Source organism: Bufo gargarizans, unplaced genomic scaffold (genome assembly GCF_014858855.1).
Source record: "Bufo gargarizans isolate SCDJY-AF-19 unplaced genomic scaffold, ASM1485885v1 original_scaffold_1555_pilon, whole genome shotgun sequence".
Taxonomy (NCBI): Eukaryota; Metazoa; Chordata; class Amphibia; order Anura; family Bufonidae; genus Bufo; species Bufo gargarizans.
Genome location: NW_025334413.1, coordinates 153,027 through 172,794, shown reverse-complemented (window position 1 = coordinate 172,794; position 19,768 = coordinate 153,027). Strand labels below are relative to the sequence as shown.

Below are 19,768 nucleotides of genomic sequence, written 5' to 3'. Positions count from 1 at the left end.
TCCCTCATCTTGCGTGTCAGATCATCGTCTTTTTTAGCTCTTTCCTTTTGGCAAATACCCCTTTAACTAAGCCCATGGAGTATACATCTTTAATTCTGTAATATTGCTTTAAAAGGGAGGTCATCGACTTATCTTTGCCCACTTGGGCCTTGAACCATGTCAACCTATCCCCTTCCCTAACGATTCCGATAGTTTTTTTTACAATAGGATTTGATCTGGTAAAATGGCAGGTAATGAGAAGTCGCCAATTGGTATTTTGCTCTAAAATCATTCCATCTCATCAGTTCATGATCAAATATTTTGCAAGTCTATATATCTTTCTTATAGCCTTCCAGGCGATAATCGTATCCCTGAGAAGTATAGACCTTTTGATTTGGGAAGGAATATCTTTCCATCTAGTTTGTCACAGGGCGGATAGGTCACAAGGATATGCTAGTTCTTGATCCCATATCCAGTCCTTTATATGCCTAAATAAGGCTGCAAGGTTATAATGTCTGATATTCGGCAGTTGTAATCCTCCTTACCATTTTAACATACAAAGTTTCTTATACGCTATGCAGGGTTTTTTTCCCCAAAGGAAAGAAGTAAATGCCGTTTGGATCCTCATATCTACATGTTTCAATAACAGTGGGATTGTTTGTAAGGGGTATAATAACCTTAAAAAACTTATCATCTTTAAAAGATGGGCCCTCCCGCACAGAGATAGTGGTAAATCCTTCCATTTGCCTAGTTCCGTTTCAATTTTCTGTATCAATAGGGGATAATTTAAGGCATACAGTAAGGCTTGGGTTCTACCCATCTCAATCCCTAGATATAAACGTAGTCTTTCCGCACTTCCACACCCAGATGAGGAGTAGGAACATTCTCTTGGTTCCGTAGAAACAGTATCTGACTTTTTGTCACGTTTACTTTGTAACCCGTGACTGTGCCATAATACTGAAAAGTGTCTGAAGATCGTTTTCAGATATAGCTCCGGTGCCTTCAAATACATCAATAGGTCATCGGCAAAACTTGGTAATTTTATCTCCTTCTTACCCACTGTAATCCCCTCATACAGATCGGATTGTATACCAGTAAATAGTTGTGCAAGCCGCTCAAGGGTTACATCAAAAAGCAAAGGAGACAGTGGGCACCCCTGCCTGGTTCCCTTTTTTAGTTGTATGATGTTTGACAAATGCCCTGGCACGTGTGCCCTAGCTTGTGGATCCTCATATAGCTCTTTTATTTAGTTGCTATAAGGCCCTTTTAGTCCAATTGCGTCCAATACTTCTCCCAGCCACTTCCAGCTAACATTGGCAAATACTTTTTCCGCGTCAATTGCTAGAAGTGCTGGATTAGCCGACACCCCCATCTCATTCTGGCCATCTTGAGCTAGTAGGACTTTCCTAATGTTAGTAACCGCAGAGCATACTTTTATAAATCCTACTTGATGGTTCCCTATCAAGTCTGGTAAAGTGGAAAGTTTATTTACTAGTAATTTAGACAACAGCTTTATGTCTTGATTGGCCTGAACGACTCTGGGCACGTTAAATCTTTCCCTTGTTTCGGGAGTATCTTTTTGTATAGGCCATATTACCCGATAGTGGTAGTCTTCCCCCTTGTAAAATAGAGTTAAAAAGCGAGGTGAGTGTAGATACGATTTTATTTCTCAAGGCCTTATTAAAACTATGCAGGGTACCCATCGTGGATTTTAATTCGTCTTCTGAGATGTCTGCATTAAGGATATTTTAAGGAGTCTTCTGATAGCCGTGGGAGATTGATCTTTTGTAAAAGATCCTTTGACGGCTTCTATCATAGGAATCCTGTGTATACAATGACGCAAGGTATTTACCCAGTATATCTACTACATTTTTTGGGTGAGTTTGTAATGTTCCTGTTTCATCTTTCAAGGGGTATATTTGTGTTTGTCTAGAGTAAGGTTGCGATAAGTTTGCTAGCATCTTGCCTGCTTTATTTCCATATTTAAATAGTTCTGCCTTGATGATAATCAAAAGTATGTTTAGCTGTTACCCAACGTACTTTAAGCGTCTGTCGAATCATTTATATACAGTTGCAAGAAAATGTATGTGAACCCTTTGGAATTTATATGGATTTCTGCACAAATTGGTCATAAAATGTGATCTGATCTTCATCTAAGTCACAACAATAGACAATCGCAGTCTGCTTAAACTAATAACACAAAGAATGAAATATTACTATGTTTTTATTGAATACACCATGTAAACATTCACAGTGCAGGTGGAAAAAGTATGTGAACCCTTGGATTTAATAACTGGTTGAACCTCCTTTTGGCAGCAATAACTTCAACCAAACGTTTCCTGTAGTTGCAGATCAGACGTGCACAACGGTCAGGAGTAATTCTTGACCATTCCTCTTTACAGAACGGTTTCAGTTCAGCAATATTCTTGGGATGTCTGGTGTGAATCGCTTTCTTGAGGTCATGCCACAGCATCTCAATCGGGTTGAGGTCAGGACTCTGACTGGGCCACTCCAGAACGCGTATTTTCTTCTGTTTAAGCCATCCTGTTGTTGATTTACTTCTATTCTGTTGAGCTTCAGCTGGTGGACAGATGGCCTTAAGTTCTCCTTCAAAATGTCTTAATAAACTTGGGAAACATCGTGCTGCCCCATAGAAATGAATCGGTCCGCAATTCCGTTCCGCAAAATGTGGAACGAAATTGCGGACGTGTGAATGGACCCTAAATCCGATAAGTGAGATGCTACAGGAGACACATCCCTACGAGAGATACACCCTCCCTGAGTCCCCTTCTTATCCATGACAATGCCAGTTTGGAGCTTTAAGATATCCCAACCCAAGATAATTTTCCAAGTATAAAGCATCCATAGCTTCTCTTGGGGAGAGATAGGTCTCCGTGCAACCATCTGGTAAGAAGATCCTCAATATTGCTGGGTAAATTAAAGCACTGTACCAGTGTGGAACATACATGTGAAAAGGATCTTTTTCGTTTTGCTACCTCCGCAGAATAGTCGCTGAAAATCAGGATTTTGTGGTCACGTACTATCAGCGGCTGCGGATGTCATCTGTATTTGATAAGTATTGCCTCTTTGCCTGCGTAATTTAAATACTTTACTATGGTGGGTCTTGGCCTGGATTTTCCCAGCTCCTGATCTAATGCCCTGGCTGGCCCCAGCCTGTGCGCCCTCTCCACTGTGAAAGTTCCTTGGAGCCCTAAGGCTTGCAGTAGTTCCACTGCGCAAATTTGAACCAGTTGGTTCGAAAGAAATCACCTCAGGTAGACCCACTATTCTCAAGTTGCTTCTTCTGGAGCGATTTTCTACATCTTCTACTTTTATCTTTGAGGGCTTTGTTATTACTGAGGACTTTACGGATTTGAGTTTGAGCTTTTTCAAGTTCTTCCTCTACCAGGTTAACCCTTTGTTCCAGTGCTGCAATCTGGGAGGAGTGTTGGGATACCTCTCTGTAGTTGTGGTAGCACGACGAAGACTGTGGCTTCCAACATGAATTTTAGATCGGGTGGCAGCAGCTTAGCTACTTTGATAGCCATATCACGGCAGGAAATCTTAAAGGTCTGATGTAGGTGATTGACTGACCTCTTCGTCGTCAGCACTTGCTCTTGCCGTTTCTTTATGCCTCTGGGGGGGTTGCAAGGCCGACCTTGTGAGTCTTTGAGATTTCTCTTGCACCGCCGCCATCTTGCCACGCGGCTGTCTGTCTTCTCTCTGGGGGAGCGATAAATGCGTGCGGTTTTGTAATGGTTTGCGGGCTGTGGGTCCCGGAGCTTCGTCTTCCTTCTCTACATGTGCGCACCGGAACCGGAAATCCGATTGTGTGCTGTTATCTGCAATAGTACAACAGTAGTACTGCAAATAAAGGAGTCTGGATTGCTTTTTTGTATTTTTTTTTACTTACCCCTGTTCCCTTTCTGTCAGCTCTCAGAGCTGCATGCTGACATCATGGCGAGGACTCGTATAGACATGCACAGGAGTCCTTAAATCCTCTGCGGTACTAGTCATGTAGTACTGCAGATAATACCCCAAAATCTTGGTGACAGATTCCCTTTAAGACATGGACATGGCCATAATATGTCTCTATGTTGTACTTCTGTATGCATCCAATTTCACATTTTTTTTTTTTTTATTATTTTTTTTTTCTTCTTTCAGATTTGGCTTGAGGGTATAATTGAGTTTCTTTTTATGTGTTGACACTTATTGGACTACAGTCATAGCTTATACAAAGCAAGCTAACATTCTAGGTATACTAATGAACAGTGCTGCTATACTGTCTGTTATACCAGGATACTTACACTGTAGCGAGCGGTGTACCATGGCATAACACTATAAGGTGCAGTCACAGAGCTGGAGCGCCGAAATCTCGTGATGCGCGAGCTAGCGCATGCGTAGTTCGTTCCCTGTGCTGATGCCAGTACAGGGAATGAACATGATGCCGACACTGCGCATGCGCTAGCTCGCGCATCGCGAGATTTCGGTGCTCCAGCTCTGTGACGTCAGCCAGCAAGGAGGAGATTCGGAGGACGCGGGGCGGTGCTGGGCTCCTTTCCGCTTGACTCATCTCCGGATACAGGACTCATATCAGGTCATTTGCATATTAATCAAAACTGTTTTTTAACACCATAAAAGCGCAGAGAGCTATGGGACCTGGGTACTGCAGATGTGCTAGCGGCCATCTAGCAGCCCATGTCCCCAGCTTTATGCGCAAAATCCTGGTGACAGGTTTCCTTTAATACATGTATTAAAGGGGTTTTCCAAGATTGTCATACTTTAGGATAAGTCATCATTATGATATCTGCGGGGGTCTGACTCCAGGTACCTCCACTGATCAGCTGTTTAAAGAAGCCGTGGCTCACCAGATCTCAGATGAGCACCTTGGCTGCTTCACAGCTTACCATGCACCGTGCTTTCCATTTGATAGCGGCTGTGCTTGATATCGTAGCTTAGCCCCGTTCACTTCAATGGGGTTGAGCTGCCCCTAGGCCGTGTGAACGATGAATGTGATGCCTGGGAGGAAGCCTGAGTGCTTACCGAGCACTGCCACCTCTTCATACAGCAGATCGGTAGGGGTGCCAGGAATCAGAACCCCACGATCTCCTATTGATGATCTATCTTGAGGAAAGACAATCAATATAAAATTCCACGAAAAAACATTAAATAATGACCCTAAGAAATCTTTACGACGCATTCTTATGATTGTCATGAATTATATGAGTAATTACAGTCTTATTAAAATTCCAATTATATGAACATAATAAAAGTTACATTGTGAAAAGTTGTGAATATACTGGTTCTTCTTTGGTTACAGTGTATCGCCAGGGAGACATTGGTACAAGTTGGTATGCGGTGCTCACAGGCTCCTTGGATGTCAAAGTGACTGAAACTAACAGCCATCAGGTAAAGTATCCAGAATTCAAGAGATTGTAACTAATAGGTGCGAACTGGTTCTACGTTCATTCTGAACTTCTCAAAAGTTTGGATTCAGTTAATCCCAAATTTTTTGTTATTTGTTTTGGGCGAACCAGACAGAGCCTAGTACAGAAATGTGTGTCTCTCAAGAATACTATATACTGTATATGCATTGGGGTACTCCTTTTCATTATGGAAAGCCCATGGTTCTCTTTCTCTCTGAATCGTGCCGGAACCGAATTTTTCAAAAAATTCGGCAAACTTCAAACAAAACAAAATTTCTTTGGTTCGCTCATCTGTAATTGTAACCACTGTGAGGGAGGTTTATGAAACTGTCTAAAAGATATGGGGGAAATTTATTATGGCATTTCTCATGCCAATCTGAATTACTATATATGCTGGCGTATGATTTGCCACAATTAAGAGCTTCTGGCCTCTTGATAATTTTGCCGCATCTCTGGGAGGTCCATGCATCAGAAGATTAAATATAAGCCTTTTCTTTTTCTTTCTTTCTTCACCTTGAGACCATGCCGGCCCAATGGAGATGGATTAACAGTCTTGGACAACCCCTAAAGCCTGAGTAGTCTCTGGTTGTATATTTTCTGACAGATTCATACAACTATAGCATAAGTATAGGTAGAAATGTACTGTAAGTGCCTCCATTGCTTTTTTTGTTATTTAATTTTCCCAAGAAGCAGAAGCGTAGCTAAAGTGTAAGGTGCAAACATTCAGCTTGGGCCCCTCTCCCATGGCCCCCCAAGTACAATATAACCAAAAACTAATCCTGTTTGAGTATATCTAATATGAGTAAGGGCTCCTACACACAGACATATTACAACTGGGCACAGCTTCCTGTTGTACAGATGTGTAATATGCCTCCCATTGCATTTTTTGGGTCCTTACTGTTCTTTTGTACAAGGCCATCCTTAGTTTAAATGGCACCCTGTACAATATGGGAAGACCATCTAATATTAGGAGCCCCTCCGTAGACTAATAAAGGGGGTGTGCACAATGACGAGACTCAGTATCCACACTGGCTCTTGTACAGGTGGAGGCTAGGCTGGCTTTAGTTGTTCTAGTTGCTTTTGTTACATTGATTACTTGTTAGGCAGTTTTTGCTTATGCCCTTATGACAGCGATCGCCGACAATAATTTCTGTTGTCCCTCTTTCTATTGTCTCTTTCTCTTTTTGCTCACATTTTCTTTTCCTTTAGTTTCTCTTGACCATAAAGAGTACAACAGATAAGGCTTACTATTTTTGTCCAAGACAGACTTATGCAAGACATGTCAAAGCATGTATCTTTATTCATATATTGCAGTTTTGTACCAAAAAAAAACGCAATAAGGCTGGGTTCACGTCATGTTTTTGTCTTCTGTTTAATGTGTAGGTCATCAGCATCTGATCAGTGGGGGTCTGACACCCGAGACCCCCGCTGATCAGCTGTTTGAGAAGGCACCGGCGCTTATGTGAGCGCCGCGGCCTTCTCTCTGCTTCTCCTTGGCCAAGTCGCAACACGTTCATGTGTCACGTGGCCTAGGAGAAGCTAAGCCCCATTCAAGTGAATGAGGCTGAGCACAAGAGCAACAGTGCCTTCTGAAAACAGCTGATCAGTGGGGGTCCGAGTGCTGGACCCCCACGAATCAGATACTGATGCTCTACGCCAAAAAATAGGTAATCAGTTTAAAAATCTTCTAAAACTCTTTTAACCCCTTCCTAACATATGATGTAATAGTACGTCATAGCAGGAGGTTACGTCATGCTGATCGGGCAGGCACCATGCCGTTGCCCACCCGATCAGTGTGGGGGCCCGGCAGTCACTGAAAGCCAGCCCCTGCTGTATCCGCTGGCATCGCTGTAAAAGCTGAGGCTGGCAGATTAACCCTTTCTATGCCACAGTAGTAAAATATATCAACTTAAATTAATTACTGTCATGAAGTACAATGTGTTACAAGAAAACTATCTCAGAACAGCTTGGATAAGTAAGTGTTCCAAAGTTATTACCCCATAAAGTGACGCACGTCAGATTTGCAAAAAATGGCTTGGGCAGGAGGGTGAAAACTGGCCCGGGGTAGAAGGGGTTAAAAAAAAATTACAAAAATTAAACACATAAAATATGGTACTCGTCTAAGGGCTACTTTCACACTTGCATTTTGTGTGGATCCGTCATGGACGGATCCGTTCAGATAATGCAACCATCTGCATCTGTTCAGAACGGATCCGTTTGTATTATCTGTAACATAGCCAAGACGGATCCGTCTTGAACACCATTGAAAGTCAATTGTGCCAGATTGTGTCAGTGAAAACGGATCCGTCCCCATTGACTTACATTGTGTGTCAGAACGGATCCGTTTGGCGTTTTGGTGTCCGCCTCCAAAGCGGAATGGAGACTGAACTGATGCATTCTGAGCGGATCCTTTTCCATTCAGAATGCATTAGGGCAAAAATTATCCATTTTGAACTGCTTGTGAGAGCCCTGGACATTGCAGAGTAGCGCAGAAGGGCAGGCTGTCAGAGAAGGTGATAGCTTGCTGTCTGCAGCTAGCGGATGTGCTGACATCATGCCTTCTATATAATGGGAGACCGAAGCGCCCTGTGCGTCTGTATGTCTTTGACTTCATATGGAAGCATAGAAATCCGCCAGTAAAAAAAACAACAAAAAACATTGCAGCAGCTCCATCACATAGTGATAGTATTGCTATTGTGGCCTCCTTTTCGTTGCTGTGGTTACCCTAAAATGAATACAGGTTCCAAAACAGACCCCAGAATTCATCCAGACCTTAGATAGTAAAATTAATCCAGGCTCCCAGATCTCTAAATGAATTATCGCAATGTCAGGACGCCGTAGTCAACAGAACGTAACCCAGGCCCAGGAGCAGCGAGGCAAAGTATATATGAAAGTGTATATGAAAATGAAAATCTGCTCACTATTACGGTGCCATGTTTACCAGCTGTGGCAGTAGGACCTACTTTTTGTCTCCATCCTTGCACCCTTGGGCCAATTCCCACTCCCTTGTTTGCTGACAAAGCAGCTTATCTGTATAAGTTTTGCGCAGATTCTTATCACCAAAGCAAAAGACAAGATAACAATCATGGTCGGGCGTCTTCTCCCAAAAAGCCCAAAAGCAATCTCTGTGTTGAGTGCCTTCAGTCTCTCTTGGCCATTATATACGTCTTTTTATTTTATTTTTTGCACATATTATTAATGGTGATTTTGATCTTAAATCTATTATAATATTAATTATAACATTATTATAATATTAAATACTTTTCTATCAAAAGAGCCAAAAGTATTATAATAGCAATTTCCAAAGATGCATACAGCACTTCGGGGGGTCATTTATTAGGTGGATGTGGATCTGCCGAAGTTATGAAGAGGCGCCGGCCTCTACATAACTATAGTACATCCAGCGCCAGTCTAAATCTAAGACGGCTTCCTTGTTGGCTTATATTTAGACAATTTTCTACACCTAAAACAGATATAGAAAATCAAGAATGACACGGGCCTGCCAGCCCGTTCCCGCCCACGCCATGCCCACAATTTTTGAAGCACAAAAAACCTTTGCGCCACAATCTACGCCAGAAATGCACCTAATTTTGGCGTATTTCTGGATAGTAAATGACCTCCTTTTGTCATTTTAAATTCTTTATTGAGTCATATTAAAGCCCATCTGTCAGCAGATTTGTACCTATGACTCCGGCTGACCTGTGCACTTGGCAGCTGAAGGCATCTGTGTTGGTCCCATGTTCATATGTGTCCGCATTGCTGAGAAAAATGATGTTTTGATGTATGCAAATGAGCATTGGGGCGTTGCCGTTACACCTACAGACTCTGCTCTCTCTGCAGCTGCTTGATCCTCTGCACTTTAGCAGAAGTCAGGGCCTAGCGTGATGATGTTTACACTGCCTGACCTGTCAATAAAAGTGGAGAGCAGAGCCTGTAAGTGTAATGGCAACTCCCCTATTGCTCCTCATTTTCATATAGTAAAACATCATTTTTCTCAGCAATGTCGGCACATATGAACATGGGACCAACACAGATGCCTTCAGCTGCCAAGCGCACATGTAACAGGTCAGCCAGTGTCATAGGTACAAATCTGCTGACAGATGCACTTTAACCACTTCAACCCCGCTAGCTAAAACCCCCTTCATGACCAGGCCACTTTTTACACTTCTGCACTACACTACTTTCACCGTTTATCGCTCGGTCATGCAACTTACCACCCAAATGAATTTTACCTCCTTTTCTTCTCACTAATAGAGCTTTCATTTGGTGGTATTTCATTGCTGCTGACATTTTTACTTTTTTTGTTATAAGGCTACTTTCACATTAGCGTTTTTCTTTTCCGGCATAGAGTTCCGTCACAGGGGCTCTATACCGGAAAAGAACTGATCAGGCATATCCCCATGCATTCTGAATGGAGAGCAATCCGTTCAGGATGCATCAGGATGTCTTCAGTTCAGTCATTTTGACTGATCAGGCAAAAGAGAAAACCGTAGCATGCTACGGTTTTATCTCCGGCGAAAAAAACTGAAGACTTGCCTGAATGCCGGATCCGGTATTTTTTTCCATAGGAATGTATTAGTGCCGGATCCGGCATTCAAAATACCGGATTGCCGGATCCGTCCTTCCGGTCTGCGCATGCGCAGACCTTTAAAAATGAGGAAAAAAAAAAAACGGATCCGTTTTGCCTGATGACACCGGAAAAACGGATCCGGTATTGCAATGCATTGCAATGCATTTTTCTGACTGATCAGGCATTTTTCAGACTGATCAGGATCCTGATCAGTCTGAAAAATGCCTGATCAGTCAGAAAAAATGACATCCGTTTGCATACAGTTTGCCTGATCAGGCAGTCAGTTCAGGCAACGGAACTGCCTGCCGGAATCAAACAACGCAAGTGTGAAAGTACCCTTAATCGAAATTTACCGATTGTTTTGCAAAAAAATGAAATTTTTCACTTTCAGCTGTAAAATTTTGCAAAAAAACGACATCCATATATAAATTTTTCGCTAAATTTATTGTTCGACATGTCTTTGATAAAAAAAAAATGTTTGGGGAAAAAAAAATGGTTTGGGTAAAAGTTATAGCGTTTACAAACTATGGTACAAAAATGTGAATTTCCGCTTTTTGAAGCAGCTCTGACTTTCTGAGCACCTGTCATGTTTCCCGAGGTTCTACAATGCCCAAACAGTAGAAAAACCCCACAAATGACCCCATTTCGGAAAGTAGACACCCTAAGGTATTCACTGATGGGCATAGTGAGTTCATAGAACTTTTTATTTTTTGTCACAAGTTAGCGGAAAATGATGATTTTTATTAAAAAACATTTTTTTCTTACAAAAGTCTCATATTCCACTAACTTGCGACAAAAAATAAAAAATTCTAGGAACTCGCCGTGCACCTCACGGAATACCTTGGGGTGTCTTCTTTCCAAAATGGGGTCACTTGTGGGGTAGTTATACTGCCCTGGCAATTTAGGGGCCCAGATGTGTGAGAAGTACTTTGCAATCAAAATGTGTAAAAAATGGCCTGCGAAATCCGAAAGGTGCACTTTGGAATATGTGCCCCTTTGCCCACCTAGGCTGCAAAAAAGTGTCACACATCTGGTATCGCCGTACTCAGGAGAAGTTGGGCAATGTGTTTTGGGGTGTCATTTTACATATACCCATGCTGGGTGAGAGACATATCTTGGCAAATGACAACTTTTCCAATTTTTTTATACAAAGTTGGCATTTGACCAAGATATTTTTCTCACCCAGCATGGGTATATGTAAAATGACACCCCAAAACACATTGCCCAACTTCTCCTGAGTACGGCGATACCAGATGTGTGACACTTTTTTGCAGCCAAGGTGGGCAAAGGGGCACATATTCCAAAGTGCACCTTTCGGATTTCGCAGGCCATTTTTTACACATTTTGATTGCAAAGTTCTTCTCACACATTTGGGCCCCTAAATTGCCAGGGCAGTATAACTACGCCACAAGTGACCCCATTTTGGAAAGAAGACACCCCAAGGTATTCCGTGAGGGGCATGGCGAGTTCCTAGAATTTTTTATTTTTTGTCGCAAGTTAGTGGAATATGAGACTTTGTAAGGAAAAAAGAAAAAAAAAGAAAAATCATCATTTTCCGCTAACTTGTGACAAAAAATAAAAAATTCTAGGAACTCGCCGTGCCCCTCACGGAATACCTTGGGGTGTCTTCTTTTCAAAATGGGGTCACTTGTGGGGTAGTTATACTGCCCTGGCAATTAAGGGGCCCAAATGTGTGAGAAGTACCTTGCAATCAAAATCTGTAAAAAATGGCCTGCGAAATCTGAAAGGTGCACTTTGGAATATGTGCCCCTTTGCCCACCTTGGCTGCAAAAAAGTGTCACACATCTGGTATCGCCGTACTCAGGAGAAGTTGGGGAATGTGTTTTGGGGGGTCATTTTACATAAACCCATGCTGGATGAGAGAAATATCTTGGCAAAAGATAACTTTTCCAATTTTTTTATACAAAGTTGGCATTTGACCAAGATATTTATCTCACCCAGTATGGGTATATGTAAAATGACACCCCAAAACACATTCCCCAACTTCTCCTGAGTACGGCGATACCAGATGTGTGACACTTTTTTGCAGCCTAGATGCGCAAAGGGGCCCAAATTCCTTTTAGGAGGGCATTTTTAGACATTTGGATCCCAGACTTCTTCTCACACTTTCGGGCCCCTAAAAAGCCAGGGCAGTATAAATACCCCACATGTGACCCCACTTTGGAAAGAAGACACCCCAAGATATTCAATGAGGGGCATGGCGAGTTCATAGAAATTATTATAATTTTTTGCATAAGTTAGCGGAAATTGATTTTTTTTTTTTTTTTCTCACTTTCCGCTAACTTAGGACAAAAATTTCAATCTTTCATGGACTCAATATGCCCCTCACGGAATACCTTGGGGTGTCTTCTTTCTGAAATGGGGTCACATGTGGGGTATTTATACTGCCCTGGCTTTTTAGGGGCCCTAAAGCGTGAGAAGAAGTCTGGAATATAAATGTCTAAAAATGTTTACGCATTTGGATTCCGTGAGGGGTATGGTGAGTTCATGTGAGATTTTATTTTTTGACACAAGTTAGTGGAATATGAGACTTTGTAAGAAAAAACTAACAAAAAAAATATATATATATTTCCGCTAACTTGGGCCAAAAAAATGTCTGAATGGAGCCTTACCCCCTGTAAGGCTCCATTCAGACATTTTTTTGGCCCAAGTTAGCGGAAATATATATATTTTTTTGTTTGTTGATCAATGACAGGGGGGTGATCACCCATATAGACTCCCTGATCACCCCCCTGTCATTGATCACCCCCCTGGTAAGGCTCCATTCAGACGTCCGTATGATTTTTATGGATCCATGGATACATGGATCGGATCCGCAAAACACATGCGGACGTCTGAATGGAGCCTTACAGGGGGGTGATCAATGACAGGGGGTGATCAGGGAGTGTATATGGGTGATCACCCCCCTGTAAGGCTCCATTCAGACGTCCGCATGTGTTTTGCGGATCCGATCCATGTATCAATGGATCCGTAAAAATCATACGGACGTCTGAATGGAGCCTTACAGGGGGGTGATCAATGACAGGGGGGTGATCAGGGAGTTTATATGGGGTGATCAGGGGTTCATAAGAGGTTAATAAGTGACGGGGGGGGGGGGGGGTGTAGTGTAGTGTGGTGTTTGGTGCGACTTTACTGACCTACCTGTGTCCTCTGGTGGTCGATCCTAACAAAAGGGACCACCAGAGGACCAGGTAGCAGGTATATTAGACGCTGTTATCAAAACAGCATCTAATATACCTGTTAGGGGTTAAAAAAATCACATCTCCAGCCTGCCAGCGAGCGATCGCCGCTGGCAGGCTGGAGATCCACTCGCTTACCTTCTGTTCCTGTGAGCGCGCGCGCCTGTGTGCGCGCGGTCACAGGATATCTCGCGTCTCGCGAGATGTCGCTGTGCGCAGGGCTGCCGCCTCCGGACCGCACATCTGCGTTAGGCGGTCCGGAGGCGGTTAAAAACAAAATCCCCCAAAAAAGGGTTTAATCCAGATAATCACCTCTCAGGGTCCTTTCACACTAGCGTTTTTGTTTTCCGGTATTGAGTTCCGTCAATACCTGAAAAAAAAATGTATCAGTTTTATCCTAATACATTCTGAATGGAGAACATTCCGTTCAGGATGCATCAGTTCAGTCTCTTTTACGTTTTTTGAACTGAGAAATCACCGCAGCATGCTGCAGTTTTATCTCCAGCCAAAAATACTGAGCACTTGCCAGATCCGGAATTAATTTACATTAAAGTGTATAAGTGCCGGGTCCAGCATTAAGCGTTCCGGCAAAACTGATCCGGCTTTTCGGTCTGCACATGCGCAGACCTTTAAAAATGCAAAGAAAAATAATTATACGGGATCCGTTTTTCCAGATGACACCAGAGAGATGGATCCAGTATTGCAATGCATTTGTCAGACGGATCTGGATCCGTCTGACAAATGGCATCAGTTTGCATCCGGATTGCCGGATCCGGGCGGGTTGTTCTGGCAACGGAACTGCCTGCCGGAATCCTCTGCCGCATATGTGAAAGTACGCTTAACGCCAAAATATTTCAGACAGTTTCCTGCTGCCCTTACTCATGGCATAGGGGCTTACACACAAATGTCCGTAACATGATGACATTAAGGGGTGATGATCTGGATTGAACCCTTTTTGTTGGAATGTTGGTTTTAACATGACTCAATAAAGACTTCAGGATTTTAAGGAAAAAATGCTCTATACATCTTTGGAGACTATCATGTTTCGCTGTCAAGGCACTTTACAGTTACGGGCACCATCCATAGGTCCCTTTCACACGAGCGTGATTTCCGCGCGGGTGCCATGCGTGACGTGAACGCGTAGCACCCGCACTGAATCCTGACCCATTATTTTCAATGGGTCTGTGTACATGAGCGTTGTTTTTCACGCATCAGTTCTGCGTTGCGTGAAAATCGCAGCATGTTCTATATTCGGCGTTTTTCACGGCAGCCCTGGCCCCATAGAAGTGAATGGGGCTGCGTGAAAAACGCATTGCATCCGCAAGCAAGTGCGGGTGCGATGCGTTTTTCACTGATGGTTGCTAAGAGATGTTGTTTGTAAACATTCAGTTTTTTATCACGCGCGTGAAAAACACATCAAAACGCATTGCACCCGCGCGGAAAAAACTGAACAACTAAACGCAATCGCAGACAAAACTGACTGAACTTGCTTGCAAAATAGTGCGAGTTTCACTGAACGTACTCTGAACGCATCCGGTCCCAATCCGCAACGCCCATGTGAAACCAGCCATAGAGTTTGGTGTGAACAGAATCAAACTACAAGAGCAGTGAGCTGGACTGAGTGTCCACATCTCGTTGAATATGTGAGTATAATAGTAATACTTTTAAATGCTTTCAGAGCACAGAGGCCCCTTCATCAGGCTGGTTTACAAATGAAAGGATGTATTCTTCCCTTTAAGTGTGGCACAATTGTATAGAAAAATGGACACTCCTGCATTGTAATCAAGTACACATTAATGTTTTTGCCTGATGAAGTGACCTCTGTGGACCACTAGGTGGCAGTGCACCGTCAGTTACCATTGCTACGTCTCATCAGTGGACCAGAATTGATAGCTTGGCGTAAATTGATCTTCATGTAAACAGTATTTTTCCGTTTGCCAGTTACATTCAGATATGTAATTAAGGTTATAAGGGGGATACAGGTGACTACCCTAGTGGTCCCTGAACAAGGTGAGCCTCTAGTACCCCACCCCCTGCACACCTCGCACATGGCACAGTAGACTTACTACACTACAGGCAGAGTACAGCATCTCAACCAGCCTGTATCCATATAAAAGCTGGATAGATTATTTGAGTTTATCATTACAGATGCATCTGGTGGCTGAGATGACTTGTAGACACAGCGGCAAGCCAGCCAGTATCCTCCTTTTCTAGGCACCCATTTTTTTTAAGTCGCTGCAGGGACCCCTATAATCAGTCACCTTGTAACGTCTTGCTGCTGTCTGCTGCTGTGTGAATGGGTAATATTTGCAGGCATATGAGTAGTGGGTCCCCAGAATTAATTTTACTGGTGGGCCCTAGGCATCTTAATCTGACACCTGGGAGGACTACAACTCTCAGCATTTCCATTCTGTTATGGGATATCAGAGGACAATTCAGAGAGGGAGTATAAGAGAAAAGGACTACAACTTCCAAGGTTTCTCAGGCTCCCCACTTCTGAGCTCCGGTCCCGCCTGCACTGATCGCATGATGGTGATGTCATCAGAGGTCCTTCAGCTCTTGCACTGTAGCAGATTATAGTGCCCGCCCTGCGCCGCCCCTCCCTCCTTGAAAATCCCAGACATTTTTGGTAATTTATAAATTCTGACTAGGCAGTTTCAGGGTCCTCTGGAAAAAGAGGACGTATGGTCACCCTAGAGACTGTTCTGGAGGAGGATATGGCACTGTGGCTGTCACTTATGGCACAACTATGGATATAGCGGAAACTTATAGAGGGCTGTGGCTGAGCTTTATAGGACATTTATCTGTTATGGGGAAACCGTGACCCTGTAGGGAGGGTTGACTGGAACCCCCTGGCAAGTTATGAAGAAGGTATAAAATTGTTTTGGGGCTTTGACCGGCACTACTATGGCACTGTTAATGGCTGTCTCTAATGGTAGCACTGTGGTTGCTGTGTTAGACAGGCATTTTGGCTAGCACCTCTGGGGGCACTGTGGATGGCGTTTGTAGGGGCACCATTGTTGTCACCTTTGGCATCAGTGTAAACTATGGCTGCCAGTTACGAAGACAGCAGAGGAAACTTATGGGGGCATTGACTGGCATATCCATAGGATAGGCCCCCCTGAAGTGTGCAGCAAGTCACGCATGTGCGGCCACCCTTCATTCCCGCTATGGAACTTCAGAAAATAGTTGAGCGCTGGTTTAGAACTTTTCAGGAGTCCCATAGTGGTGAATGGAAAGGTGGCCGCACTGGTGCTGCTTGTTCTCCATTCGCTGCTATGGGACTTTCGAAAACAGCCGAGTGTGCTTGGTATTTTTGGAATTCCCATAGCAATGAATGGAGAGGACTGTGCTCTCTGTTTACTTCGGATTCCTGTTCTGGAGATATGAGCGGGTCCCAGAGATATGGGACCCCCACCTATAGGGCATTTATGGCACATTCTATCGATTTTATATGCCGTATATGTCCCAGATTGGAATACTCCTTTAACCTCTCCCTGAGAAAATCATGCATACACCCCTGAAACCAAAGAACGCAAAATAAAGAAACATAATAAAGACACAGAATAAAGAGACCGAACACGGTAATTGGGGGATAAATGGCCAAATTGTTTATTTAAAATATAAAAAAATGGCAAACCCCCGACTCACGGAGAGTCACCCTCCAGCACTCAGGAGAGGAAAACCCCCTGTGGAGGAAACCTCTAGGGAACCATGGCTGGAGGGCTGCCCTTCCCTTGGGCTTAGAGGGTAATGCCACTATGTGGCTGCCACATAAATAGTAGGGGGGGAAGCAGCAGCCGGGCTGATCTGGTTGGCTAGGCGGATGTCCCTTTTCTCCCGTTGGGCGATGGACTTCCTGCTAGAACCTCCAAATTTCTTCAAGGTGTGGTGGGCGGGTGGTCAAGCTCAAGGTCCTCAGGCCATCAAGTACGGCAGCAAATATGGCCGCTCACCCCCTTTTTACAAAGGTTCTTCCCTTATGACACACGTGCTTGTGATGTCATAGGCGTCTATGACTAATGTTGGTGGCAGCCTTTTGAAGGGTTAACCCTTTAGTGACTGTCAATGTGCCATTAACCCCTTCCTGACCACACTTCGTCAATATACTCCAGTTTGAATAACCGGCATAAATATTTTTGGTCCCCTGACAATAGCCGGGTTTCCTCCTTCGGCGGAGCAAGTTTGTTCTGTTACTTACAGCCACTGGTCCAGGTGCCGACACCGAGTACCCGGACCAGTGACTCTTATTCAACCCTTTCCAGACCGCACCATGTAAACCCTCCTCCCAACTGTCATCTTCCCCTCAACTGTCTCTTTCTGTTTTCTCTCCTGGACTGAGCCTAGACATCTGATTTGTGCTGTGCTCCTTTACACATCGGACACAAGAAGACAGGTAACAGAGGACAGACATCATATTTGGCTGCTGGGCTTCCACTGCACATCAGGGAGCCCGGCTCTTACACTCAAAGTATGGATAAAATAATATAAAGGGGCAGCATCACCCCGTTACTAGATGCAATATGGTGGCAACTTCAAGGCCACCGCACAGTGGATGGAGCCTTTTGCGTCTACTGTTTTGATTGCAGGCTGCCGAAAACAGCGAATCAATGGGGGGCCGGGTCCCCACTAAAATGCCACCTGCTTGGTAAATCCCTGGCCTAGCCGGTATTACCGGTAATCTGCTGGGAAAAATGGCCACCCTATATGTAGTTCATCCATAATATAATGGGTTCTTGTAATCGCTTTCATAACCCCCAAAAGGGGGTGACAATACAGCACACAGAATGGAAAGAATAATTCATATACCAGCGTCAGGAGACATTACAGGGAGGAGGTATCACAGGAAAGGACTACAACTCCCAGCATACTCAGGTAGTTATTATGGGATATCAGAGGACGTTTCAGGGAGGAGGTCTATAATCAGAGGCTGATGATATGGGATATCAGAGAAAAGGGGGGGGGGGGGGGGGGGTGTATAAGAGGAGAGAACTACAGCTCCCAGCATGTCGAGGCTGATATAATGTGATATCAGAGGACATTACAGGAAGGGAGGTACAAGAGAAGAGGACTACAACTCCCAGCATTTCCAGGCTGTTATGTGATATCAGAGAACATTACAGGGATATGGTAGAAGAGGAGGGAACTATAAATCGCAGCATGTCCAGGTCTTTATTATAGGATATCAGAGGACATTTCAGCGACTGGTATAAGAGGAGAGGACTACAATTCTCAGCATGTCCAGGCAAATATTATGGGAACTCAGAGGATATTTCAGAGAGAGAGTGTGTATAAGAGGAGAGGACTACAACTCCCAGTATGTCCAGGCTGTTATCATGTGATATGTCTGTCCTCTGTTACCTGTCTTCTTGTGTCCGATGTGTAAAAGGGTTTGAGCGGAGTCCAGCACCAATCACATGTCTCGGCTCAGTCAGGAAGAGAAGACAGAAAGAGGCAGTTGAGGGGAAGATGACAGTTGTGAGGAGGGAAGAGTGTGTCTAATGGCCTCCATTGCGTGTCCCTGACAGACAGCCCTGATCCAGATCAGCCCGGCTGCTGCCCCCCCACTATTTATGTGGCAGCCACATAGTGGCATTACCCTCTAAGCCCAAGGGAAGGGCAGCCCTCCAGCCATGGTTCCCTAGAGGTTTCCTCCACAGGGGGTTTTCCTCTCCTGAGTGCTGGAGGGTGACTCTCCGTGAGTCAGGGGTTTGCCATTTTTTTTTATATTTTAAATAAACAATTTGGCCATTTATCCCCAAATTAACGTGTTCTGTGTCTGTCTTTTATTCTGTTTCTTTAATTTGTATTCTTTTGTTTCGAGGGTGTATGGATGGTTTTCTTAGGGAGCAGGTTAAAGGGCTATTCCCATCTGGGATATATACATTATATGCATATATTGATAGGAAAAATAGCGTACATGCTCAGCTGTTTTCGGAAGTTCCATATCGGTGAATGGAGAACAAGCAGCACCAGCCCGGCCTAATCTACATTCACCACTATGGGACTCCTGAAAATAGTCAAACCCCTGGTCAGCTATTTTCTAAAGTTCCAGACCAGTGAATGAAGTGACTTGTTTTCTGGGCACTTCGGGGGCCCCATTGTACGGATATGCCATAAATGTCCCAGATGGAATATCCATTAAAATGAAATCGGGACTCAGAGCAGTGTTAGGAGTCCCAGCAATGTGGCTCCAAATGAGAACAGTCGCTGGTGACGCTGAGGGTGAATGACTGTTCAGTTGAAAACTGTGGGGCGAATGAATCAATCTTCTACGCCAGTTCTATGCAAATTTAGACGCATGTCTAAATTGGAACACAGCCTAGCCTTAATGGCTGGTAAATTCATAATGCAGACAAATGTATGTCCAAAGAAACATACTATGAACTTAAATACATTAAACATCAGGACAGGGGGACCACCAGGTGGCAATAATATATATGGTGTGTACAACAAATGGAGCAAAGGAAAAAAGTAGTACAGAGGCAAGGGCACTAATTGTATACCTTGAGCTGCGTCATGTATACAGGAAAATGAAGGATGTCTGAACCTTCACATGATGTTAAAATCAAGTAAGACGCCGTCTAAGGAAG

At 43.9% G+C, this 19,768-nt stretch overlaps 1 protein-coding gene across 1 annotated transcript in view; it reads left to right on the top strand.

Annotated features, from left to right (window-relative positions):
* The window catches only part of LOC122923392 (rap guanine nucleotide exchange factor 4-like), a 101,793-nt gene that overhangs the window by 32,996 nt on the left and 49,029 nt on the right, over positions 1-19,768 (top strand). The window contains exon 3 of the mRNA XM_044274189.1: positions 5,300-5,388. Coding sequence (XP_044130124.1) covers positions 5,300-5,388 — 89 coding nt within the window. The remainder of the gene's footprint in view (positions 1-5,299; positions 5,389-19,768) is intronic.